Here is a 27,400-nt window from a genome sequence, read left to right as displayed (position 1 = left end):
AGCATACAGAATGAAGTCACAGTTCCATACAGAGAGAGGAAGGAGGAAGTGAGGAACCAGCTGTCTGAATGCTGACTTAGTGTTTAGAAAGTTAGTCTTTCCCCAGACATTCTTCCCTAAGACCCTTAACTATCATACCTCAATAGCTCTTTTAAATCTAAATTAAGAAAATGCTTTAAAAACTGAAAATGCAGGACTGGAGAGATGGCTCGGTGGTTGAAGCATGCTTATTGCTCTTTCAGAGGTCCTGAGTTGGGTTCCCAGGACCACATGGTGGCTCCAGCTCCTACATCCTCTTCTGGCATCTGCAGGCTCTGCACCCATGTGTAGTCCCCCAACCATTCCTGTACAGGCATATACTCACAATTAAAAGTAAAAATAAAATATTTTTAATTGGAATAGCACATTAAAGACCAACATGAAATTATAAATATTTTAACTTGCACTAAGTAAACTTGCATGTGCTTTTGTGGGTTTTTTGTTTGTTTTTGTTTCTGTTTTCATTCATGCATGGGACTTCCTTTCTGCTGTCAAGGTCATACTTGAAAACATCCATGCCATGAAAAAAACTATTGCAGAGATAATGACCTATCGAATGGAGCTGAGGTTACCGCAGACAGCGAGCAAACCCCTGCCTGTGTTTCAGAGGACACATGAGCTTTTACAAGATGTGAAGCTGCTGGAAAATGTGACGCAGGAGCAGAATGAGTTGTTGAAGGTGAGCGGTTTCTGACGAGAGCCAGCGTACTGCGTGAAAACGTCCAGTCAAAGTTGGTTTCATTCTTCTCGTAGTTTGGCTTCTATTGTGGTGATAAAATGGCTTGAGGAGAAGAAGGTTTACTTGGCTGGCGTATCCTGGGTCAGAATCCACTGAGGGAAGCCAAGGCAGGAAGCTGGAGGCAGGAAATGAAACAGAAGCCGTGGATGAGATGCTACTCACTAGCTTGTCTAGTCAATTTCCTTATACTACGCAGGACCATCTCCCCAGGCGTGGCACTGCCCACAAGGGGCTGGACCCTCAACAATCCATCAAGAAAATACTCTACAGACTTGCCTACAGGCCAGTCTGATGGAGGCATTTTCTCAGTTGTGATTCTTCTTCCCTAATGACCCCAGCCTGTGTTAAACGGACAGAAAAACACAACTAACCAGTGTAGTTTTCAAGTTTAATTGAAAGCAGTTGTTTCCCCCCCCCCCCAAGAATTTATTTGATCTAAATAAAGAGTTTCTTCTGCCCCCGTGTTTCTTACCCTTACCTGGTTGAGCGCATTGGCAGTCTTTGCTCTGTTTAGTTACTGCCGCTGCTAAAGACCTTTGTGAGTGGAACGGAGGGGACAAGAGCTCAAACCCCATCAAGGCCCTTGCAGCCTCTGGAGACTGGGGAACCTAAAGCGAGGAGCACCTAGCAGTCTCCCTGTTCACCTCAGTCACTTCCTCTTCCTGGGAATTAGACTGGTATTCCCTAACACCTGACATAGAGTAGCCTGGGCCATTTGCCATCTCAGGGAGACGTGTGTTGGAAGCCTTAAAAGGAAGACGGAAGAGTTAACGTCAAGGTTAGTTCCTATGCAATAAGACAAGAATTTTAGTTTTTGGACCTTCTGTTGTTTTTCCATCCTGAGGGTCTCTTCCTTCTCGTGGCATTTTCCTGTCACTCTCAGGAGGGGTCCCCCCTGTAAGTTTGTTACTCCACTACTCTCAAGTCAGAATGATTGTAGTTTATATTCCTAGGGCAGCAGCCACTCCCGTAGAACAGGAATTGTTAAAAGAATCTTGAACCCCATGGGCAATCTCCCCCTCTTGGCAGAGACACGCCTCCTCTTGCTTTGGAAAGTGCTGTATTTTACTTCTGCAGTTCCCTTTATATCCTGACCCTCTAAAACTGGGGGATCCTGTGCTCCCTGATTTGGAAGATTAACAGTCCTCTGATGTGGTTACTGATCAACTGATGTTGTTTTCCTCCTAAGACCCAGAGAGGGTATCTTTTCAGAAATAGTTTGTAAGTGAAGGACAAAGGATCAAATTTGATGTATCATTTTTTAATCTCTTCTGTCCTATTGGTTTTCTGGTCAGGACCAGAGAATAACCCTAACTGTGCTTTTTAAAGTGGCCTCTTCAAGACGAAGAAAAGGGGATGGCTCGGGGGGGATTGTATCTACTTTTCTCTCAAGTTAGGCTTCAAACTGCTTTGAAAATTTTCCATCTTACTGTGTATGTGGGACTCCCATGTGTCCATTGTGTATTCAAAGCAAGTAAGCCACTGGTAGTGAAAATTTTTAGAATATGGTACACTCTTTTAGTCCTCACTTGAGACAGGACAGGTCCCCTTATTGTGGAAAATAAGACAAATGACTTTGGTGTCCCCTGTTGCTGTGAGCATGGGAACAGGTGTGTGCAGCGAATATAGTTACTCATTTCCAGCCTGCAGCTAAAACTATGGTTAAATATTGTTTTTAAATACCAAGAAGGATTATGCGTTAGCCAGAAACTGTGTCATTTCAAAAGACATTCTGCTTCCTATGAAGCACACCAGAGCAATATCTAGACTCGCTTTTGAAGTCTGGTTTTATTTTTTAATCTCACCATACTGTTCCCTAAACATTAGAGTCCATGGCAGGTTCTGATTAGCTTTGCCGCATTCTGCAAACTCATAATGCTCTGGAAGCTTCAGACTATACTCATGAAATGTGCATCACTGACTCTAAAGGGCAGCAGGGAGGATGTCGCACTGGGCAAATACGCCATAGTGTCAAATAATGTGCTCTGTGCGTTCAGGATCAGGCATGTCACCATTGTTTGTGGAGAGCTCCACGTGCGTTTCATATTAGTGTGGTAAATATATGGGGTCGGCAAGATGGCTTGGTAGGTAAAGGAGCTTGCCTTGTGAGCCTGGTGACCTGAGTTTGATCCCTAGATCCCACAGAAAGGTAAAAGGTGCATGTGTGCACATGCACACCCACAATTCTGAAACTTTATTAAATGGTGTAGAGGGAGCTGCGGGCAGGCCTGCTTTTCGTCCTGTCCAGCTCCCATACAGCTAGCTTACCCCGGAATAATTACATGGAAACTGTATTCATTTAAACACTGCCTGGCCCATTAGTTTCAGCCTCTTATTGGCTAATTCTCACATCTTGCTTTAACCCATATTTAGTAATCTGTGTAGCACCACGAGGTGGTCACTTACCAGGAGAGATCTTAACCTGCATCTGTCTGGGAGAGGAGAGTCATGGCGACTTGCTGAGGCATCTGCCTGACTCTGCTTTCTTTCTTCCACAATTCTGTTCTGTCTACTCTGCCTACCTAATTTTCTGTCCTATTAAAGGGCCAAGGCAGTTTCTTTATTAACCAATGAAAATAACACATAGACAGATGACCCTCCTCCATCAAAATATGGTGTATGTGACATACCAGTAATTTCATAAGACTTACAAACTTTGTTAGCAGGCTATAAAATGCTTCCCTGAATAAGCCCCCTAGACTAGAAATAGGAGCATAAGAAACAAAGAGTGTTTAATTAGACCTGTACCCCAAGCCCTGCTGAGGCGCCCTGGAGTCTAGTAGAGCTGGTAAATTAGGCTCCAGCATGGCACACTTTGCTCTCTAGCTTTTGAATATAAATACAGGTGATACTTGGAATTTGTGTTTATTTAGAATGCAAATACAAAGTACAGGGATATTCTGGGACCTGTAAGATGGCTCAGTGGGTGAAGGCGCTTGCTTGCCAGGCCTGGCCACCAACGTCTGATCCATGAATACACATGGTGGAAGGAGGGAACTGACTCCTACACGCTGTCCTCTGACGTCCACCGGGACAAGCCCCAGTCCTCTCATACACACAATACATACAAAGTAATATAAATTTTATTATTAAGCAAAGATTCTGTTTCCTATTGGAATCTGTGGGTACAGAGTCTCTGCATTTTACTGGAACTTGTGATGGGATAGATGATAACAGATACAGCTTGCTTATTCCTTAGATGGTAACAATGACTCTTCTGTGGGGCAATGGGTGTTATTTTATAGGTTGTCATAAAACAGACGGCTGAATGTGATGGAGAAATAGAAAATCTGAAACAGATGTTAAATAATTATTCAGCTGAGTTCTCCCAGGAACGTGTGTCACGAGAGCAAGTTGCTGACCTGCCTTCATTACAGGTATGTCTGGTGCACTCATCTGTCCGTTCATCCCAGAGACTCTGGCTTTAGTCATGGGGTCTAGAATCTTTGGCAGTATGAGTGTTATGCCTGATAACTGTTTTACAACAGAAACTATTTTCTTTCCATTCTTATTTCAGGAAAATGGTGGTTTCTGTGGTATCATCAATATGCCATTATGACCCCTAAACTTTAGATCTAGTCCTAGAAACTAAGCAGGCCACCACTTCTAAACCTTGTGCTGGGGCTTCTAAGGTGCCCACACTCTCAGCCTGGTGCATCTTGGTTTGCATTTTCTCTGTCCAAGGAGCTGATGAGGTTTGGATACCCTGGCCTAGCGTATTGGAGTAAGAGTCAGGCTGGCTGGACTACAGGGGTAATGAAACTCTGACCATGGTTATAATGAGGGATCTTAGATAGCAGGCTGTAGTTTTAATGCTGTAAAACTCTCTGGGTAGAGCCTGTTCCGTCTTTGGTTTTATATCGGCATATCTGCACTGAAACAATGCGATAGAGTCCAAGGACAAGAGCTATGTTTTTTCTGCCATCCGATGGACACGTGCAGGCAGTTAACGTGGTTCTCAAGACAAGGCTTTGCCATCTGCTAACTGGGAGTCCGAGGGCAACTTGCTTAAAAGTTAAGAGGCTCCAGGTGACACAGCCCATTACTGCTGAATCAATAATACAGGCTGAGAGTGAGGATATCTGTACCATCCACCTGTACTACGTCTACTATGGTACTACTGCTGTAGCATACCACCTGCTCTACAGGACCGTTTGCGAGTTGGGTAAGGGGCTAGAGATTTAAACACACAAAGAGACATAGACAGAGACACGAGTCATCCTTAAAACAAGAATGTCCCCTTTATTTTGTTCAGGGGCAGCTTATATATTGCTATGGCCACGCCCCAGCTCTCAGGATCTTTCAGCTGTAGACCCATCAAAAATCACTCCCCTGCTATCCGGGTTTGTGCTCAGAGCAGCTACAAACATGGGGAAACAGTTGTGTTTTGCTTAGAGCAGCTACAAGCATAGGAAAACAAGTTGTTTATAGGAAATTAAGGGTCTGGGGGTCCACAGTCACCAACAGGTACCATGTTTCTTCAAACACCTCATAATTCAGGACTTCAAAGAGCTTTTGTTGTGTAAATCTTAACCTCGGGAGGTGTGGTTCTCAGCTTTGGACACCATTAGTAGCTCCCAGAGGGCTATGGATACCGCTGTGCAGATGGTGTCTTGGTGCCTGTCTGTGCCTACATAAAACAGCACACTATTTGCCTGAGTTTATTCTAAGGGCTGTGGTATTGCTTTTGCTGGGGGCATCTTCAGCTGATGTATGATGTTCATTGAAAGTAGAACATGAACCATAGTCAACTCAGAGTTAACTCTGCCAGGAGGGAACTTTCCCTGCAGGTAGAAGAAGGGTATTAGTTCAGCCATGCATGCCAGAGCCCATGCGTCATAGGAAAGCATGAGTTTAGCCCTGTCGCTCAGGCGAAGAGTGCTGGAGAGTCAGAATAGCCATCACCCACAATTCCTACTAAATCCAGGATTCTATAATTCCATAATCCTAATAGGCAGACAGTGGGCTTTTCTGTATCTAGGAAAACTTACTTGTACGTATTAATAATGGTTCGTGAAGTAATGTTATATAGCTTGGAATCATCTGTCCATCCATCATTCCCAGAGTAAATATCACTGCAAATAAGTTACCATCTTTTAATTGATTAATTTTTTTGGATGCTTAGAATGTAGACAAAGTAAACAAATTAGTACTATCAAAGAATCTTCAAAGATAATGAAAAATTAGGTGCCTAATTTTATCTTGGGGCTTTTCAAATGCTAGTCTTCAGACTCTCCTGTATCTGCAATATTCTGTGTGCAAAGTGGGAAGTATGTGTTCATCAAAGTGCTGGCTTGTGGTTTGTGGCCTGGGGATTCTGGTTCTATCTATGAGTCCTGTGGTTAGCTGCTATGGCACAGGCTCTCTGCCCTGGCTACACATCAGTCGCCTGTGGACCTTGTTACAAGTCCCCATGCTGTCTTCAGCCCCCAGAACCTCTCCCGCTTTGCCAGGCCTGTGAGGAGTTAAGGAACCCTATGGGTTAAACATCCTACACAGGTGCTTCGGCCATGCCAACCAGGGCGAAGAATCATACCGTACCAGGAAGTAGCTGCTGGGTTTACAAAACCCAGTAGCCTCAGACCAGGGCAGTAAGCATCCTTTGTCCTAAAGGACACTGGCTCCTGGGAGCATCCAGAAGTCTCTTCAGTTTCCCTCAAATGATACCCACAACTCTTTCTGAACAGGGAGAGATGGAAGGGTTGGAAGAGCAGATTCTGAATCTCAACCAGAAGAAGACAGATCTGCTGGTGGGCTTGAAGGCGGCTGTACTGAACCTTCACGAGCACCTGGAGCAAGAGCAGCAAAGAGGAGGAGAGGGAGATGAGCTGCCCTCAGAAGAGGGCGGAGTCGCCGAGTGGGGCGCCTCAGACAGGAAGGTAGGTGTGGCTTTCACTTAGGGCCGGCCTCAAATTCCAAGGCAGAGTGAATGGGTAACTTTCCACCCGAACCACCTGCAATGTCGCCATCCACAGTAAAGGAATTTTTTTAAGTGGAAATACTCCACTCGAGGTCGTTTTACTAGTGAGCTCAGATCCTCAGGGCGTGTCTGCCCTGGACCCAACCCAGCATTCTTACACCTGAGCTCACCTGAAGACGACGCTTATGAAATTCCACGCACCTGTGGGAGGGCATCACTTCTGAAGCATCTGCCTTAGACTAGTCGCCCCATTGCAGACTCAAACGTGGTTCAGCATGGGAGACCACTCTGAGTCTGCATCAGGGAACTACACTCCAGTTGTTTGGGGGCGGGGCCGTGGGGATCATGCAAATGAAAAGGATTCCACAGGCGAGATGTTTGGCTGGGAGAACCGAAAGGCCCAGGCCCAGAGACTTCGGGCGTGGGTGGACATTTGGGACGATGCATAAAGATTTAGTTACTTAAAAATGCAACCAGGCCAGGATGCGATGCTAGTCACAGCCTCCTACAGGTGTTCTTGTGCTGTACCTTTTAGCTGACCAGAACAAGCTCCATGTCTTTCCTGCCAGCGGTCCAGGAGGAGGCAGAAGAAAGCTCCGTGAAGAGTGAAGTAAGGAAAAAACTTTTTTTTTTTTAAAAAAAAAGGATTTATTTTATTATTTTTAAAATTATCTGCCAGGGTTTGTGTGTGCATGGTGTGTGTGTGTGTGTGTGCGTGCGCGTGTGTGTGTGTGTGTGTGTGTGTGTGTGTACATACCCATGACATGAATAAAGGTGCCTTCAGAGGCCAGGGGTGCCTGATCTCCTGGAACTGGAGTTACAGACCCCAGAATGGGTGCTGGGAATCAAATTCGTCCCTGCAAGAACACTACACACTATTAACTGTCGAGCTATCTCTCTAGCGTCCGGGGAAACAGTCTTCTTGTTAAAACTGGTGAGGACCACATCTCTAAGTGAATGTCAAAGAAGACCTAAGAAAACCTAAGGCTTCTAAAGTTAATGTTGATTTCTCCAAATTGAGACCAAAATACTTATTCAATTATTAATATTGCTAGGTTCATCTAAACCCGCTTTGCCATGGGAGAATGGAATAAGTCTAACTCAGAGGTGCTTGTTAGTGTAAAAGAGTCCTCTTTTATGTTCACGCTGCCGAATGCTCCTCTGGACCTTGGCAATTATGAGATCTGGTGTGGTTTTTAGGAGATAGTTGTTTCTCATTATCTGAGATTTGTTTTTGTTTTAGAGTGGTATTGTCAAGAATATGAGTTGTGTTTGCAGCTAATAATAGCTGATCCTTACTGCTTCATTGTAAGTGATTGAAAAAGACTTAACCTTGGCACCAGTTCCCATTTCATAACTCAAAACCCAGCATTGCACCTCCTACGCTCAAAGAAGAAGCTAGCAGTAGCCAGTAGTTTATAGGACTTAGGTATGACCACAAGATAGTCTTGTGCTCATTTCATAGATGATTTCATGGCTCCATTGTCACACAGGGCAGACCTTTTGTCCTGCTGAGTGTCACTAGTATCTGGTGTAATGGATTGGGGGGAAGGACAACAGTTTACTTTGTACTCTGACCACCAGACAGCTTCAACTTCACATTCTGATTGTATCCTTTTGTGGTGGAGAAATTGCAGGGCCCAAGAGAAGAAGACACATCTTTTCATTTCAGGTGTTTAAAAGCTTCCAAGCTGATACACGCAGAGAATTTGTCTTTGACAACATCGAAAAATACACGTTCATCCAGTTGCAGGAGAGTTCCTAACAAGAAAAAAAATTACCCCATTTAAGCTTACAGTTACCAAAACAGATTAAATTGTGATTAATCCCCTTTGTGGGACGTGAGCTTATTACTCTGTAATAAAGAAAATTGTGGATTGTTTTAAGCTCAAGAAAAGCATCCACATTTGGAGATATGATTTAGTTCAGGAAATATATGGAGCACAGGGTAGGAGGAGAAAAGGGCCCGTGGCAAAGTTGCCCAATAGGTTGAGTCTTGTTTGAAGGAGCTGAATAGCGCTCTGGTGATGAAAAGGAAATATTTCCCTTTGCTGACCTATTGGCCACTGTCTTAGGATGGACATGGGAGGGCAGAGCCACCGTCTGCATCCTGGGCTCTTCCGTGGAAGCATAGCAAGGACCTGGAGGAGGATGGGGCATCCTCCACCTCCGCCACCATTGTGCAGGTAACTGGGGGAGTCACCCTGGGGATTGTCATAGCTCTTTAATGCCTGAGCTCTCTCCCGATGATTCTCTTTTTTCACCTGGGCCTCAGCATCTCCAAGTCTTCATTCACAGTGGCCTGTACGAAGACTAAAAATAAGAGATAGCAAATCAGAGGATTTGCTTGAAAGAATGGTTAGATCAGGGAAAGCTTCTGCTACGTTTTTTTGTGAAAATTATGCATGCTTAGGATATAGAGCATGATGCTTTGAAATATGGCTGTATTGTGAAATGGCTAAATCAAATTCATTTATATATGCATCACCTCACATATTTATCGTGAGTTTATTGAGAACACTTTAAAAAACAATAATTTTAAAGCCGGGCGGTGGTGGCGCACGCCTTTAATCCCAGCACTTGGGAGGCAGAGGCAGGCGGATCTCTGAGTTCGAGGCCAGCCTGGTCTACAAGAGCTAGTTCCAGGACAGGCTCTAGAAACTACAGGGAAACCCTGTCTCGAAAAACCAAAAAAACAAACAAACAATAATTTTAAAGAGTGAATACTGTTGCCTTCCTTGCCTAGTATTTTGTTGTTTGGTTGGGTTTTTGGTTTTTTTTTTTTTTTTTTTTTTTTTTTGAGACAGGGTCCTATACAAACATGGTTGACATATTCTCACACAGGTATATACACATAAATATAATAAAATAAGGTAAATAAGCCCTTTTAAAAACACTACAGCCAAAAGACTTTTAAAGATGCATACACAATGAACTAACCGATGTACCCGACTTCCCGAGCAAGCAGGCAAACTGTAAGTGAGCAGTTGAGGAAGAGGGGCTTCCTGGCAGCAGGCTAGAGCCTAACCAGGAGCTGATTTTTTTTCTCCACAGGAGGCAGATGGGAGAATTAGCACCTGTGACGCTTCCATGGCACACATTATTGCACCAGACTCAGGAAGCACTGAGCCAGGCCCAGATCCTTCCCCGAGGCTCAGCCAAACTGCAAAGGTAAGACCCTGCCTGTCACCTGCAAGCTGGCTGCTCAGGTTCCCAGACCAGCACCCACAGTTGCCCACTGTTGTCTGACTTCTGCAATGCTTTGTGTGTTGAGCCCCCTGCGAAGGCCAGCATCCTCACGTGTGCTGTCCTATCCCGCTGCGATTTTACCCTCTGTTATTTACATTTCCCACTTGCTCATCGATTGTCAGCCTGAGAGAGCTGTTGAGTTAATGACTGTTTAATCTGTGCGCACAACACATGGAGGCGGTGAAAATGGAGAATAACGTGTATTGATCAAGGGATTGTTGAGAAAAGGCATTTATGCTCTCTGTTGCTTAATGGGGAGATTATAAGAGGCAAGTTAATACCTACCTTATGTTTACACAAAGGAGGATCAGATTCAGAGGGTAAACTACAGGAACTACAGAAGAGAGTAAGGAGTTGCTCCAGAACATTCCCTTCCAACTTCCTAATTTGAAGCCCACCGCAGTTCTTAAGAAAGGTCCCCGCAGGCACTGTTTCTAGGCTGGACCTGCCGGTTGAGTGGACCTGAAGCTCCAGGGATCTCACTACAGAGCTCCTGAAAGAGACCCGGGGGTGCTCTTGACATTTTTTTAAAAGTCTTTTCATGTAGGGTTATGCTTAATATGTCTTTTTCCTCAATCTTTTGCCTGTTTTTACAAAAATAAACACTGACTATCAAATTATCATTACTCTTTGTCCCTTTTCCATCCATTCTCCATCTCTCTAAAAGTACTGTCCAGCAAGGAGACAAATGTCTGGGGGCAGATCCACCGCAGTACTTAGCATAAGTCCAGGGAAATTGTTGGCCTGTTTATTTTATGGGTATTTGACTTTGCAAGCCAGAATTGGTCTGGGTTTTTTGTTTGGTTGTTTTGGTTTTTAGATTTATTTATATTTATCTTACATATGGATGCTTTGCCTACATGTATGTCTGTGTACCACGTGCATGCATTGCCCTCGGAAGTCAGAAGAAAGCGTCAGATCCACTGAAAATGGAGTTACAGATGAGAGCCACCATGTAGGTGCTGGGAACTGAAACGGGGTCCTCTTCTAGAGGAACAAATGCTTGTAAACAGCCATCTCTCTGGACCCTCGTCTGTTCTTCTTAAGACAGTTAAAAATGGTATGTAGGGCCAACAGATGGCAGTTACAGCACAACCTGACAACGTGAATCCAGTTCCCCAAACCCACATAAAAGTCAGAGAAAGCAAGGTCTGCAGAATTGTTCTCCTAATTCCATACACTTGCTGTGGCATGTGTACCCTATACACAATCGATATCTCTGTGTGTGTGTTGTGTATTAGAAAGGACCTATATAATATAAATATATGTCATATATATTTTTTTATAGCACAGCTTTTGATGTGTTTAGCTCTAGTAGAAATTCTGCTTACTGTATACTTCTCCTGGTATGGTTACTCTGTAAAGTCTTTTACCCTTATCATGCATGGTACCACTGAGGAGAAAAAAGAGAAAAGGGAGAGTACCATAAAATTGAGGGGATGCTTTCAGTGAGCCACACACTGAAGTTTTTACGTTATCTTTCTTAATCCTCACACCAGCCCACTTGACAGTGGAGATGTTGAGGCTTAAAGCTGTTAAGTCTCCAGGACCTTATAGTTACTAAGTATCAGGGTTACGTTTGAAATCCAGTTCTTTATGCCTCCTGATTTACAATCTTAAGTGTTTAACTGGATGGCTGTCAACTGTGAATTAAATGCTTCTGTTTTCTTCTTAACACAGCTTTTGTGGGGTCTTTGGTTGGTTGGTTGGTTGGTTGGTTGGTTGGTTGGTTGGTTGGTTGGTTGGTTTGTTGGTTGGTTGGTTGGTTGGATTCTTGGTTGTTTGGTTGGTTGGATTTTTGGTTGGTTGATTGATTGGTTAGTTGATCGGTTGGTTGGATTCTTGGTTTGTTGGTTGGTTGGATTCTTGGTTGGTTGGTTGGTTGGATGGTCGGTCGGTTGGTTGGTGAGTTGGTTGGATTTTTGGTTGGTTGGTCTCTTGGTTGGTTGGATAGTTTTTGGTGTTTTTGTTTGTTGGTTGGTTTTTTAGATAAGCTCACTGTAATTCAGACTGACCTTGGATATGCTGTATTTCTGACTTAACCTCCCCAGTGCTAGAGTTGCAGGCTTACACCCCTACACCCAGATCATGATAGGTTCTTAGAAAAGAGAAAAATCAGTTAAATGTTACCTCTGGCCACTGCAGGAACAGCTCTTTGGTGATTCCTATGCTCTTCTTTTTCCTGCTTGGAGCCATTTCCATCTTATTTGCATACCCTCCTCAGGAGAGGGTCTCCATAGAGATGGCAGCCCATGTCATCAGTCATGTATCAGAGCCTCAGTCTCTTACTTTAGAAGTTAAGAGCTTTGACCAGGTGAAAATTACAGTATTCTTCAGAAAATTTTGAGTCATTTTTTTATCCATGTTTCATGAAAATAACTATTTAATACAGAACTATGTAACTCTAAGTCTTGTGTTGGATCTTTGTGTATGCTGTTAGGCGTTGTACTGCAGGCCGCTACTGCAGTTGCGAGATGTGTGGAAGATGTGCAGGCATTTTTAGACTTGAATAAAATATTAAGGATATGTTTAAAGGAGATGTTGTCATGAAATGTAGCTATAGTCAGAAAATTAAACTTGAGATTTAAGTGAAGTCCTTTCCTAGAGGTCCAAACTTTTGAGCTTCCACTCAAGACCCTTTAATGCCTGAGATTTTACTCAGCCTGGGTGCACAGGTGTGTAGAATGGGTAAAGCATCAGGTATTTACCGCTAATAAGTCACAAATGTATTTTAAAACAAGTCTTTGAAGGTAAAAGAAATGGCTTAGTGGGTAAGAGTTCCTGCTGAGCAAACTCAGGTTTCCGAGTTTGAATCCCCAACACCAACACAAAAAGCCAGACGTGGCTGCACACGCTTATAACACTGGCACTGGGGGTAGAAACAAGGGGATAGCTGGGACTGCTATCTTCAGCTTAGCACCTACTCCAGTGAGAGACCCTGCCTCAAGGGAATGAGGTGAAGAGTGATAAAACGGGACACACAACGCTCCTCCTCTGGCCTCTACATGTACATGTATGTGTGCATACACACTAAATTTAAAAAAAAAATCCCCACGATTCTTTGGTATCCATATAGTTTTACCATTAATAAAATATGAACGCAAATTTGCATGCTAGTGAGATTTACATACTTTATTATTTTATATAAAGAATGCATCTTGAGCTGGACTGTGCAGGATGCAGAGCATCTTCACACTTTCTAGAATTTATTTTTTATTTCATCATAGTCGATGCTGAGGTCTGGTGTGTAGCTCGTTTGGCGGGATACTTGTTTAGTGTGTATAAAGCCCTGACTTTGATTCCAGCACTTCATAAACCCTTCATGTTGGCATACACTGTAATTTCAGCACATGGGAGGCAAAGGCAGGAGGATCAGGTGTTGGAGGTCATTCTCAGCTACAAAGTAGTGTAAGGCCAATCTGAGTTACAGGAGACTATTTTGAAAACAAAATAGAGTCTAAAGAGATGGCTTAGTGGGTAAAAGTGCTTACTTTGCAAGCATGAGGACCTGAGTTCAAATCCTCATCAACCATGATTTTTCTTTTAAAGGCATGGCTGTACATACCTATAACCCCAACATTGGGAGGCAGGAATAGGCAGAATCAGCCAGCCTAGACAAAATGGCAAGTTTCGATTGGGAGATCCCGTCTCAAGGCAGTAAACCAGAGAGTAGTAGAGAAGATACCTAGCATCCTGTACTCTCCTCTGTGTGCATATGCATAGGCTAACATACCTGTGCACATCTTCAGGTACTACACACACACACACACACACACACACACACACACACACACACATCAGAAGATAATAATGGCTTTGGAATTTTGATTCCTGGTGTCCATGGGGGCATTTATCATAAGTGATTTGGATTTTGTCAAAAACCTTTTCCGAATCTATAAAGATGATTATGAGGTTTCTGTTTTTTAGGTGTGGTTTGTTATGTTTCTTGATTTATGTATTTGAGCCATCTCTGTGTCTCTGAAATGAAGCAAGCTTGCTCACAGTAACTGATGGTTCTGATGTGTTTTTTTTTTTGTTTTGTTTTGTTTTTTTTTTTTTTTTGGTTTTTCGAGACAGGGTTTCTCTGTGTGTTCTTGAATTTAGTTTGCAAGTATTTTATTGAAATGTACCCTTGTTCATTATGGAAATTGCTCTAGAATTTTCTTTTTGTTGTTGCTGTTATTTCTATTTTAGTATCTGGGTCATACTAGTTTCATAGGAAGATCTTGGTGGCATTCCTTATGTTTCTGGTTTTGGATTCATTTGCTAAGCATTGATATTAATTCTCCTTTAAAGGTCTGATAGAAAGCACCGAAGCTATTTGCCCAGGAGTCTTCAATTGGGAGACTTCTTTTTTGCTTTTACTGCTTTCGCCTCATGTCCTGTTATATATCTGTTTAAATTTCTTATCTCGTGTTGGTTTAAATTTGATAGATCATATCCATCAAGAAATTTGTTTATTTTAGATTTTCAATTTGGATTATAACTTTTAAAGGTATTTTCTAATGATTTTCTGAATTGCATTGATATCTTTTGTGATTTCTCTTTCTCTCTCGCTCTGATTTGGCTAAGATTTTTGTCAGTTTTGTTTAAATCTTTTCAAAGAGACAATCTTCTGATGCTGGAGAGATGGTATAGCTGGTATACTATCATATAGATGGTATAGCAGTTAAGGGAGCACACTGTCCTTCCAGGGAACCTAAGTTCAGTTCCCAGCACCCATGTTAGACAGCTTGCAACCACCTGTAACTTCAGCTCCAATGAGATCCAACATTTCTGATCTCTTTGGGTACTGACATACAAGCGCACATGCCCACACAGAGACCTGCACACATATATACAGTTGCAGCATTAATTCTTCGTATTGCTTTTGCTTATTTCCATTTCATTAATTTCTGGACTGATCTTACATTTCTTTTAGTGCCCTGATCACTAAGCTATTTGAGATCTGTCTGGTTTTTGAATGAAGGCAACCGTAGCCGTAAACTTCTTCTTAGGACTAGTTTTCATTGTATCGCATAGGTTTTTGGTGTCATTTTTATTTCCATTTGATTCCTAGAAATTTTTTCATTTTCTTTTTGATTTCTTTGATGAATCACTCATCACTCAGTAGTGTGTTCCTGCTCCATGAGTTTGTTCTGACACAGTAAAGTTCACGGATGCTCCACTTTGATATATGCTGAGGGATAATGGTAGGGAAATTAGAAGTCTTTGTTTTCCATATTACAGCAAGTCATAAATCAAGGCACATTTAAAATCCATTGGTGAGAATGTTGTGCCCAGATTGTAGAGTCCCAAAAAAATCAACAAGGGGACCAAGTCCCGTATGGGAAAGCCAAGAGCCTTTATTCAACACATTGGCACGATCAGAGAGTCTCGAGCTCAGCTGATGTGAGGTTTTTATCATAGCAGAGTTTGGGGTGAGGGATTTCTAAGGTTCAGGGTCCTTGATTGGCTGACATTTGTCTAGGGTGTCCTGGTGAAAGGGGATGGGTGTGTGCTGGGCTAAGGGACCTCAGGTGATCCTGTCTACAATGGCTGGAACGTTAGGTATTTCCTTTGGAACATTATGTACTTTCCTCTTGGATGGTCCATTCCTGGGTGGTGCCTGAGTGGTCTCTGTTGAGCCTGTCATGGCATCAGAGAGATAGTTACAGCAAGATGGGGAGGCTTTTCTGTGGGCCTCTGGTGCTGCCTGATGACTTTTTTGTCTGTCTGTTGGAAGCCAGTGGTCTGTTAGTTAATAGATTTCAAACAAAAAGTTTGTATCTGTTAGTTACAGGATGTCAGTTAGTTCCGACATAGAGGTGGTCAGAGGATGGCTACTGGGGAGAGGGCAGTTAAAGGTAGCCTGAGATAAGTTGATTAGCCCTGGACCTCGGCATTCCAATTTCTAATCAAATGGTCTTTGCAAACACAGCTTCTCTCCAGGAGTTCTGGTTCACAAACCGTTATGTTGCTATAGAGCGGAAAACTTGGTACAGTAACAATATGGAATTTATACCATTCCGCGGCATTGAGTCTGTGCCAAGGTGTTTTGGGGGCATTTGTTGGTGTTGCATATGGTGACAACATGTACATTGTAACGTGCCTGCTGTGTGTTCCAGAATTAAGTCTTCAGTGAGATCACCTGACAATATGTATTCTTAAGTTGCATATGTAGAAATTAGAGGACAGGGGGCTGGAGAGATGGCTCAGAGGTTAAGAGCACTGGCTGCTCTTCCAGAGGTCCTGAGTTCAATTCCCAGCAACCACATGGTGGCTCACAACCATCTGTACTGAGATCTGGCGCCCTCCTCTGGTGTGCGGGCATACATGGAGGCAGAATGTTGTATACATAATAAATAAATAAATCTTTTTTTAAAAAAGAAATTAGAGGACAGTCTTTGAGAGTTGGGTCCTGCCTTCCACCTTGTTTGGGTTTTGTTTTGTTGGTTTAAAGCCCAGGGAGCGATGCTTTATTGATTGGTAGAGAAGTGTTCTAGGTGGCAGGAATTGTGCGGCTTCAGCCTTGTTGAATCTAGTCTCTCTTAGCCGTTAGCTTCCTGACAGCCCTGCTGGCTTGCCTCCACCTCTCCCTAGGAGTGAGCACTGGGAATACAGATTCATGCTGCTGCGTCCAGCTTTTTATGTGGGGCTTAGGGGTCAAATCAGGTCGTCAGGTTTGTGTGGCGATCATTTGTATCCACGGAGCCATCTCTCTAGCCTCATTTCATGTTTGATTTTTTTTATTGTTGTTGTTTCATGTTTGATTGATTTTTTTTTGGTAGTTCCATGTTCAGAAACCTTTTATGTTGCTGGATTTTTCATAACATATGCATTTGTCTGTGGGACTTCACTGAGGGTCACACCCGTAGTTTACGGTCACTTCAGATCAGTGACGTGCCAGAGCAGATGTCTAACTTGGATGCCATAGAGTTTGTGAGACTGTGGGGAGGGATGGATTTGTACACTGCAAAGCGCAATGAAATCAGCGTTTGCATTATGGTTCTACTTAGGTGTTGGCGCCGGCAGTTTAAATAGATTCTCGAAGCAAAGCACGCATTTCTTCCTCTGTACTTGGGAACAGAGGATTTGTGGTGTGAGATAAGGATCGGGTTTTGGCACCACATTCATTAATTAGAAGTGATACCAATAAAATATAGAAATCATTCATTATCAGAGAGCCTACAGAATTCTTATTTGGTAGAAAACACTTGTGACATTTTTTAGCACACCCCCCCCCCCAACGCAATATATGAGACATTTACTGAAATAATTTGTCTCCAGGGTTTAGGGCTAGAAGATAAAGCAGGGTTGCTGTTTCAAAATATTACTGAGGACTTCTTAATAGGTTTTCTGCTGCCCGTAATAAGTTTCTCCTCCAACTCAGTAAGCCAAGATTGAAAAAGTATAGCAACAGGTTGATTTGAGCAAAGCAACTCTCAGGGCAGCTTCTCCAGCCCCAGAGATCAAGGCTGGAGATGGAGAAGCTGCTCCCACAAACAAAAGCAGGGAGATTATATAGGTTATATAGGCCAGGAGATAATGATGTGTCTGCCCGCCACAAGCTGGGTATGGTCAAAACTTAGTGCTGGGTGCGGGGCAGGGGGTACGACTGTGACTTGAGCGGCTGGCAACTTCAGGGGTGGAAGCTGCAACAGCCTCTAAGAATGCATAACTGGGCTTTTTGGTACCTTTTCTTTGTTCAGAGGCTCTGGGTGGGTGGGGCTTGGAGAGGGAGACTGGAATGGGATTTTCTGGACGATGCAGAGGCTAGCATGAAGGTTCCTGCTAAACACTCCTGGTTTTGAAGGTCACAGAGCTGTGACCTTGTGCTAGTGGCCATGTGCAGGCCTGCCCTCCTCAGATATACTTTGGTGGATGGGAGGCTATGAATTGATTGCCGTTCCTCTGCTCAGGGTTCAGAACTTAAGGTGCGACCCTGGGGACACTTCTACATGAGAATCCCAAGGCCACTTCCAGCTCTTCTGAGGTTGCATGTAATTGTTTTTTTCCTTCTGCCCCCACGCCCCCCCCTCCTTTGGACGCTGTTCAGGTTTAAATAAAGGCCACATTAGTCACCCACCTTGCTCACTTCCTCATTAAGGTAGTCGGAAAGCAGAATAGCTTAATACGGCCGCTTTAAGTTTCGGCCTGCCAGAAGTGGTCAAATAAAATTTTGAGTAAATTAAGAAGACAGATGATAAATTAGTTTTTACAGGTTCACCCATTGGTATTAACAGATGATGCCAGCAAAAAAAGGAGATCTCACTGTCTTTGCCACTAAGGTCATACCCCAAAAACCGGGAAATAGCGAATCAGTTATTTCTGTAACTGATCAGTTATATAACTAAGCAGGCTAGAAACTGATGTCTGACAGTAATTCCCACAGATTTTTAGCTTAACAAAGGCCACTGAAGCCAGGAGCAGGGATGGGCCTGGTGTAGGAGGCTCAGGGAAAATACTGGGAGAGAAAGAAGGCATCCTTCAGAAGGTAACAGTTTAAGGAAGCTATAAAAATAGGTAGACAGACGCAGGAGAAAATCTGTTGGTTTTATTTGTTGTGTTATTGTTATTTGGGGGGTTTAGGGGTGCTGGGGATCAAACTTGGGGCCTCTCACATGCCAGGCAAATCCTAAATCCTACCACTTGAGGATGCCCCAAACCTAAGAAATAGCATTTTACTAGAAAAGAACAAGCCCATGTAAAGTTAGCAGGGAGTCAGGAAAATTATGACCCCTTCAAGGTTACATTTTTGAGGTAGGAAGTTATGTTTGTGAGCAGCTCCTATTGGAAGTCTGTCGCTTGTCCCGAATTGTGCTTTATTAGATAGATGCTAACAAGTTTGCACACAATCTTTAGTGGGAAATGTTGCAATTGGTTTTATTTCTAGTTAACACAGAATGTATTGAGACCAGTGTTTTTACAGATCAGAATGCAAATCTGTATTCCTGAAGGGATTTCTCTAGAAGGGCCAACGTTCTTGAGCATTCCAGGAAAGAGTAGGAAGAGGGTAGGTCCTGCGGTGTCAGGCAAGTCTGCCATGCTAAAATCATCCTTACCTCCACACTGAAACTAGCAAATACATCTGGGAGAAAGTTCGCTTTTGTATTGGTAAGAAATCCAGTGGTTTCAATTCGCAGAGGATATATCACGCTTGTATTCAAACTTCACATTAACGCAGTCCGTTCTTAACATTTGAGAGTCTAGAAAAGCAAACACCATTTTAGGGATTTTTCTCTTGGGGGGAAGGAGAAAATGTGCATTACTCCACAAAGTTCATTACTGGACCCAAGCTGTTTTGAATAGAGAGAAGTTTAGACGGCTAAAGAAAAGCAAAAAATCGAATCTTGCTGCTTGGGAGGATGTTACAATTGTGTGGCAGATTGCAGTATTTTATTAGACCTGCCGGGGCATGTTTGTTTTTTTGTTGTGGTGGCTGAGTTATTGGCTTTGCTTTGAGGGTCTTTTGATTGTTTGTTTATTTCTGTTTGCACGGGGTCCACAGCAGTGTGAGCCTTGCTTCACCATCAGGTGTCATACAACTTCAAGCCCTGGTCAGTTCCCTGAAGTGTTTGGGACACACACCCTCACACACACGCTCTCCTCTGCCTCCCAGGGATGCCACTCTCCACCTCTGTGCCCGGGAATACTGTACCTGTGTACATGCAGATTGGCTGCCTGGAAACCTGGGCCGACAGGTCACGTGGGTGTTGCTATGCGTGTGGAGGTGCATTTTTCTTTCCTTTCTTCCTCCTCTGTCCTTATTTTGGCCCGTTTAATGGGAGGGAAGGGGCTTGCAGGTTCCCAGGTCTTTCCAAGCCCCAGAGTAAAAGCCTTGGATTCCTGGCGTCTCACTGCTGGATTACCTTTGGCTTCATTTTAGGGTGCCACACCTCCCATTGAGGCTTCACCTCTGGACTTTCCTCACGAGCAAGGCGCGTTTGAAGCCACAGTAGAGAGAAGTAGGCCTCAGCCTGCAGAAGTCCTCCATGTCTGCAAGACTCAAGTGGCCGAGCTGGAGCTGTGGCTGCAACAAGCCAACGTGGCGTTTGAGCCGGAAACATTAGACCCAGACATGCAGCAGGTGGTGGAGCAGGAGCTGGCTGGGTGCCAGGTAAGCCGGCCAGGCAGGAGGTTAGGGTTTGCCTAGTCACCCATCTCCTGCCAAGATGGGGCGGATTGCTCTTAAAGTGACAGTATGCGTCTCCCGTGCCTCAGAACCTCACATTTATTTTGGCCTCGGCTTGTAGTTTTCACCGTTGAGTCTTTGTGTCGTCAACCCCTTTGAGGGGACAGACGTGAGTAACAGCCCAGAATCCAGAATCCAAATCCAGCCCCGCTGTAGTAACTGTGAGCGTGGACCAGTTTGCTTTTCCACCTTATGTTTCTCCTCCAGCAGAGTAGGTTAGCACACAGAATTCTTCTGAGGATTGGATGAGATGAGCTCACGGTGTCTGGTATTAAACTGTGCTCAACATTTGCTGCTGTTTTTATCTATGGTTGCAAGGTTGCGTAGGAATAATTAGCTCATCAGAACGAAAGTGAACCTTGTAACGTGCGAGATTTTGAAGACCGCCTAAAAGAGCTTTGAGGCCCGGTGTGTCCGCCAATGCGCTCTGGGTTGGGGAGGAGTGAGAACGTCAACTTCCTTGTCTGAAGTCACCCTGAGGATAGCTTGCCGGCTCAGTCCAAAGGCTGGGCTCTCTGTCTCTCCAGGGAGGGGCTGGGATGACGACACCTCAGCAGTGAGGCTGCTGTCACAACAATGGAGCTTTGCTGGCTGCTTACGGTGGCCTCTCCCCAGGCTGTGTCCAGCAGACCAGCCTGGGCCTCCTACCAGGGATGGAGACATCTCCCTCCTGTCTCAGCGTCCCTCAAGGCACTGGCCCTGCCACCAGAAGCTCTTCCTGAAAGAACCTGTCCTGGGGTTGGGGTAGCCTGGCCACTTTCCTTTCATCAACCTGGAACTACTTGCAAGGGGAGGTGACGGGGCTGGGGATAGTCCTGTTAGTCGGTCTACCCAGACACTGGCTTTCTGGTCGACCTCCCTGGTGATGAAGTTAAGCACAGCAACAGATCAGAGCTGCACTAAGTTGTACCTCAAGTGTCCCCAAGCTCCTTAAGGATTGCTATCAACCAGATAGACCTCATGCCCATGGCTTGGTTACCACCAAAATGCCCATCCTCTTGCTATTTTGCACCCATTTTGAAGAGTGGGGGACACTGCAGAGACAAGATATGCCCACCAGGTGGCAGTAGCACCCAATAAGCTTGCTGTGGGCAGACCTGGCAGGAATGTGAGTCTACCAGGAAGTTCTTCATACACATTAAAGGTGGAGGTGGGGAGCGTGGATTTCCAGGGGCCTTGGCATCTTTCTACATGATGTCCCAGGACAATGGAGAACCTGGATCCAGAGGGCAGCAGAGGCATTTTATAGACTTGTCTTTCCCATGGTGTATTCAACAGATGGAAGATGCAGCTTTCAGGCTCTAAATGGCTGGAAATGTGCTTCATTTGAACTACATTTAAAGGTTATATAAAAACTTGGGTTTGGCAGTGGTGGCCTTTGAACCTATTCAGCCAGTAGGTGGGTTGCTTGCTCAGCACACATGAAGTCCTGTGTTCAACCTGAGCACAGTATGAACCCGTGTGGCGTGCACCTATGATCTCATTAATCAGAACAGAGGCAGGAAGATCAGGAGTTCATGGTCATCCTTGGCTACATAGTGAATTTGTGGCCAGCCTCGGCTACTTGATACCCTGTCTCAAAACAAACGCATAAAATAGGTGAATTCAAACAGCAATTTTGTTATTCTTTCGTTCACATTTGTAAAAGTTATGGATCTTCAGAGATTAGAAAATCTGATCCTCTGGTATCTGGTAGTTTTGTCTGATTGAATCAACAATTTGGAAGGTCACTTGGAAGAATATGAAATGTTCTTTTTCTTTGATTTGATAATGCTTCTAAAATAAAACAAATCAAAAGAAAAACCAAGGTCTCACCATGAAGTCCAGGCTGACCTGGGGATGTTTTACAGAGCAGGCTAACCTGGGACTCACAGAGATCTGCCTGCCTCTGTCTCCCAAAACAAATATAAAAAAGAAGGAAGGAAAGTGGGGAGTAGATAAAAATAGAAAAATAATTTTATCATTTTGCTGTTTTTATTGCTCTATACATTTTTCTCAGCTCCCTTCCTCCCCTTTCCCCTTCTACCCTGTCCCATAACTCCCATGCTCCCAGGAGATCTTGTCTTAGAAAAAAAATTTTAAAGAAAGAATATATTTGCTGGTTTGGTAGTTCATGCCTTCAATCTCACTACTCAGACAAAGACAGGTGGATCTCTAAACTCAAGGCCAACCTGGTCTACAAAGTGAGTTCCAGGTCAACCAAGACTACTCAGTGAAACCCTATATCAAAAATAGGAAAGAAAGAAAGAAAAAGATTGTGCTGGAGAGGTGGTTCAGCAGTTAAGAGCACTAGCTGCTCTTCCAGGGAGCCTGGGTTTGACTCCCAGCACCCACATGGTGGCTCACAACCATCTGTAACTCCAGTCCCAAGGGATCCGATTCCCCCTTCTGGCCTTGGAGGGCGATGCATAGTACACAGATCCACATGTAGGCAAAACACCCATACACATAAAAAAAATAGTAAAATTTAAAAGAAATCTGTAAGGTGGTAACAGAATTACGACAGCGTTAACTAGTAAACGGGAGATCTGGAAACCGCTTGAGTAAAGCAGAACAGCCGGAGGCTACGCGGGTCACGGAATATCAGTTTACAGCTGTTGAAATGGTCGCTGGGAAGCATCAGCCGTAAGCACATCAAATATTTGCCTAAAGCTGCTGCATGAGTAAACAAGCCAGCGTACAGTTGTGGTTGCCACAACTTTGTGAACGGCCACCATTGAGGCTCTGAAAAACCCACAGGGATGCGATAAGTCGCTTTCTGGAATAGAGGGCTTTACAAGATACATTATTGGTTAATCTGTTTGGAGGTAGAGTGTTTCTTTAACAGAACTTGTCTTAGTCCCAGGTTGGGTTTTATGCCATTGGCCTTGGTGCTAGAATGTGGGGTGTGTGCAGGGCTGTTGACCCTGTGCCCAGCCAGTTGGCATGGTTGCATAGACGCCTGAGCTTCGAGAGAGTGTAGAGTCTGTTGAGGAGGAATGCAAAGAGCCTGACACATTGGGAAATGCACATTCTGTAGCCGATTTCTTTTTAGGCTCGTGTACATCAGTTGGTTGTATCAGTCACTAAGGATTTTAAGTTCCAAATTACTTCTGTGTTCTTTTGATCTTTTGGGGGTTCGATTGGCTTGAGAACGAGGAAGAAATAAGCAAGGGAAAGAACCTTCAAATAAGTGTGTGGAATTCTTTGAGTTCTCTCTTAGACACTTGGGCTACAGCAGAAAAGATTAGAGAGATGGGGGAAAACATTCAGGGTTTTCCTCTTGATCTTGTGCTTGTATATTCTACACATGATTTTAAGTCGTTAAGCCCAAAGCACATGGATTAAGGCAAAAATACACGGAGTTAATTGACTGATTCCTCACAATAAATTTAGAAAGTAAAATTCTGCCGTTTTCTCCATTCTGAAGATTACCTGAGGGTACACAGGTAGGGATCCTGGAGCCGTTTTCTCCATTCTGAAGATTACCTGAGGGTACACAGGTAGGGATCCTGGATGGACGTGGTTGCTGTGTGGCCAGACTATTTAGCATCCGTGTTGTTAGCCAGCAGGAAGCACTGGGTGTCATAATCCGTAGTGTTTTCAGGGGTGATTACAGGGTTGCTTAATGCAACATCTTCCATCAGGGTTGATTTAGTCACACCCCTGCTTTTCAGCACAGAATCATGTCAAAATTTGTGTTTTTCCAAGGTTCCTTCCATCTAGTTTCTGGGACTTCCTTTATATTCTGAGGCAAAGAAAGCAAATCTCACTCATTTTGGAGACTAATACTTGTTGGAGACTTGTGCTATGGGTTGGCCGTGTAGCCCATCAGTAGGCAGCATGCTATGTATGCACAGGGCCCCTGGTTCAATGCCTACCCCACCTCCTAAAACCCACTGTGAATAATCTGGTGATGCTCTCTCTTAGGCAATGCTGACGGAGATTGAGCACAAGGTGGCTTCTCTGTTAGATACCTGCAAAGACCAGGGCCTGGGAGACTGCGGAGCCACTCAGCAAGAGGCCGAAGCCCTTTCCCGGAAACTCAAGACTGTGAAGGGCAACTTGGAAAAGGTCCAGATGATGCTTCAGGAGAAGCACAGCGAGGACCAGGTAAGCGTGGAGCTGCGGGGACATCCCAGAGCCTGCCGGCGCTACTCTGGATGGAGGTGGCAGTGCAGAGACACCATCCACGTTCAAGAGTCACAGGATGTCTTAAAAGGAGCGAGAGGAGAGGATGTACGGGCTTCTGGGATCGCACTTTCATTCCACGCTGCAGGTTTCCAGGCCTAGGTGCCTGTTGGTGGCTGCAGGTTGACCTGAGCGGATTCAACAGGCTGAGGATTCTGTTGATTTTGAGCTTTGATATAGAAAAATTTTTCATAGGGAAGAGTGTATTTTCAAGGAATTTTGGGGGCCAGCAATATGCCTTAAAGGGTAAAAGAGGTTGTCCTACAAACCTGATGACCTGAGTTCAACTCCCCAAAACCATGGTAAAAGGAGAGAAAACCACCTCCCACAAGTTGTCACTTGCTTACACACACACACACACACACACACACACACACAGAATAAATTTAAATTTTTCAATAAAATAAAATGAAGAAATTTTGTGACTCTAAATGAAGATGAAGCCATTATGGAAAACATATAAATATATGTAGATAAGATAAACATTTTATATCAGGACTTTGAATGTAGCTCCGTTGTTAGGGTGCTTGCATGAGTGAAGACCTGGGCTCAATCCCTGCCGCAGTGGGTAATCCTAGCACAGGGTCGGTGGAAGCAGGAGGATCAGAAATTCAGAGTCATCTTCAGTAATATATCAAGTTTGAGAACACTGTGTCTCAAAAAAAAAAAATCAAAATAAATTGATGGTGCACACCTTTAATTCCAGCACTCAGGAGACAGGTGGATCTATCTCTGTGAGTTCAAGGCCACCTTGGTCCACATAACAATTTCCAAGCCAACCAAGGCTACATAGTGAGACCCTGACTCAAAATTAATTAATTACTTAATTAAATATCATAAAATATTTACTTCATAAAGACAAAATCTGTTTCCAGGGCATTTTTGTTACTCATTTAGAAATATATATTTATGTTGACCAGACTGTCATATAGTTCAAGTGTCCTCATGACATCTAAAGTATCTTAGAAGTGGATCTCACGGTAGAAGATTTGCATGAAAACTTATGAGTGATTCCATTGGGGACTGAGATTCATAGGAATGAGGGTGGCCCTGGGTACATGGGTTATGTGGTTTCTCTGTCATCCCGAAGTTTTCCTCTTTTAAAAATATGTATTTGGGAGGTGGTGGCTCATGCTTATAATCCCAGCACTCAGGAGGCAGAGGCAGGCGGATCACTGTGAGTTCCCCGCAAACCTGGTCTACAAAGTGAGTTCCAGGACAGCTAGGGATACTTATATAAGAGAACTTTAATTTATAAACATAATATTGCACCTTTAGGTTCTTTGGGTTTTTTTTTGTTCATTTTGCTTTGTTCCTTAAAAAAGATAAATTCCCTGACTTTTGTAAATTCATTAGGCAAATTAGATTGAGTACATAAGACAATCATCTCACTAAATGTAGTTGATATGAAATAGCGCATTAAGTTATAGTAAATAACAATGCCGCTGTTTACTCTGTTCTGTGGCTGTGTTGGTAGCTTACACCACCGCGTCTTTTAAAATCAGTCTGCCATCATGGAACACATATATGTTGGTTTGTGTGTTGGTTTTCCAGCATCCCACCACTGTGAAGCAACCGCCAGAGTCCCACACCATCTTCCAGCCAGTGAGCTTTCCTGAGCTTGAACCCGTCATAACTGAAAGGCCACAGTTCAGCAAACAGAAGGACGTTCCCCAGACACAGGTAATTCCTGTTCTCTCAGTTGGAGGGATGGGAAATAAACTTTCCAGTTGGTGTTTCTCTTTGGTCTAAAGCCCGAGCTACCATTGGAGGGCTGCATTAGGGCTGAAGTATGGGTGCTGGAGCCTGCAGGGTCTGCACAGAAGGCTATTTCACTGGGGATAGAGCCTTGATCCTTCATTAGGTTACCCTCCCACTCTCTCTCTCTGTCTCTCTCTCTCTCTTTTTCAAGACAGGGTTTCTTTGTGCAACTTTGGAGCCTGTCCTGGCACTAGCTCTGTAGACCAGGCTGGCCTCGAACTCACAGAGATCTACCTGCCTCTGCCTCCCAAGTTCTGGGATTAAAGGCGTGCACCACCACTGCCTGGCAGGTTGTATCTTAAACCAAGTGACCACCGTCTGGGCAAGCTTAGCTCTTTATTGACTGCTCTGCTTTGATTGTTGTCTCAAAGCATGTTCACTGGTAATTTTTTCATGTGTGTCCAATATGGCTTAAATAACATTTGGCTATTAAGTGATTATTTTATAGTTTTGTTTACTCATTGTCTCTTTGGGGTTTGTTGTTTGTTTGCAATGCTGGGTATGGAACCCAGGACCCAGCACATATGAGGCAAAAGCTCCCTCTGTGAGCCACAGACACAGCTTCTGAGTTTTGGGGACATAGATGGTGACAAGAATAAGCAAACAAGGGGCTGGTGAGATGGCTCAGTGGTTAAGAGCACTGACTGCTCCTCCAGAGGACCTGGGTTCAATTCCCAGCACCCACATGGCAGCTTGCAGCTGTCTGTAGCTCCAATTCAAGAGAATCTGACATCATTATACCAATGCGCATGAAATAAAGTTTTTAAAAAAAAAGAATAAGCAAACAAGAAAGAAAAGTGCTAATGACTTGAGGTGATATAAACTAGATGATTTCAGCAGAAGACATTTAGGGTGCTAATTGAAAAACTTGATCAGTTAAATCATTTGAATTGTGTTCACTTACAGGTTCTGGCGCTAAAACCATTGGAACAGAAAGATTTAATTAAGTTCACAGAATTCAATGCCAAGAAAACATGGCTGCAGTATTGCCAACAGGATAAAGATGCAAATCAGGAATCAGTTCCGAGGTAAAGCATTTTATAAATTCTCTAATTATTTTAATGTGTGTCGGTGTTTGGCCTGCCTGTATGTCTGTGCACCGTTGACTGTCTGGTGCCTGAGAAGGCCAGAAGAGAGTGTTTGATCCCCTGGAACTAGAGTTACAGACAAGCCGGGCAGTGGTGGCGCACGCCTTTAATCCCAGCACTCGGGAGGCAGAGGCAGGCGGATCTCTGTGAGTTCGAGACCAGCCTGGTCTACAAGAGCTAGTTCCAGGACAGGCTCTAAAAATGCTGCAGAGAAACCCTGTCTCGAAAAACCAAAAAAAAAAAATAAAAAAAAAAATAGA

General features: G+C 43.9%; 1 protein-coding gene and 1 long non-coding RNA gene across 2 annotated transcripts in view; one reads left to right on the top strand and one right to left on the bottom strand.

Annotated features, from left to right (window-relative positions):
- Syne2 (spectrin repeat containing nuclear envelope protein 2) overlaps positions 1-27,400 on the top strand; it is a 301,471-nt gene that overhangs the window by 181,102 nt on the left and 92,969 nt on the right. The window contains exons 60-69 of the mRNA XM_038337460.1: positions 536-718; positions 4,024-4,155; positions 6,466-6,657; positions 7,234-7,308; positions 8,774-8,884; positions 9,753-9,869; positions 19,816-20,046; positions 24,031-24,213; positions 25,846-25,974; positions 26,959-27,080. Coding sequence (XP_038193388.1) covers positions 536-718; positions 4,024-4,155; positions 6,466-6,657; positions 7,234-7,308; positions 8,774-8,884; positions 9,753-9,869; positions 19,816-20,046; positions 24,031-24,213; positions 25,846-25,974; positions 26,959-27,080 — 1,475 coding nt within the window. The remainder of the gene's footprint in view (positions 1-535; positions 719-4,023; positions 4,156-6,465; positions 6,658-7,233; positions 7,309-8,773; positions 8,885-9,752; positions 9,870-19,815; positions 20,047-24,030; positions 24,214-25,845; positions 25,975-26,958; positions 27,081-27,400) is intronic.
- On the bottom strand, positions 18,787-20,009 carry LOC119819321. The gene is made up of 2 exons (XR_005286253.1): positions 19,588-20,009; positions 18,787-19,135 (listed from the first exon to the last, which is right to left on the bottom strand). It is a non-coding gene; the product is annotated as an uncharacterized LOC119819321 (long non-coding RNA).

The sequence above is a fragment of the Arvicola amphibius genome, chromosome 7, assembly GCF_903992535.2.
Source record: "Arvicola amphibius chromosome 7, mArvAmp1.2, whole genome shotgun sequence".
NCBI classification, from domain to species: domain Eukaryota; kingdom Metazoa; phylum Chordata; class Mammalia; order Rodentia; family Cricetidae; genus Arvicola; species Arvicola amphibius.
Note: the sequence above shows the minus strand (reverse complement) of the source record. Positions and strands in the feature narration are given on the sequence as shown.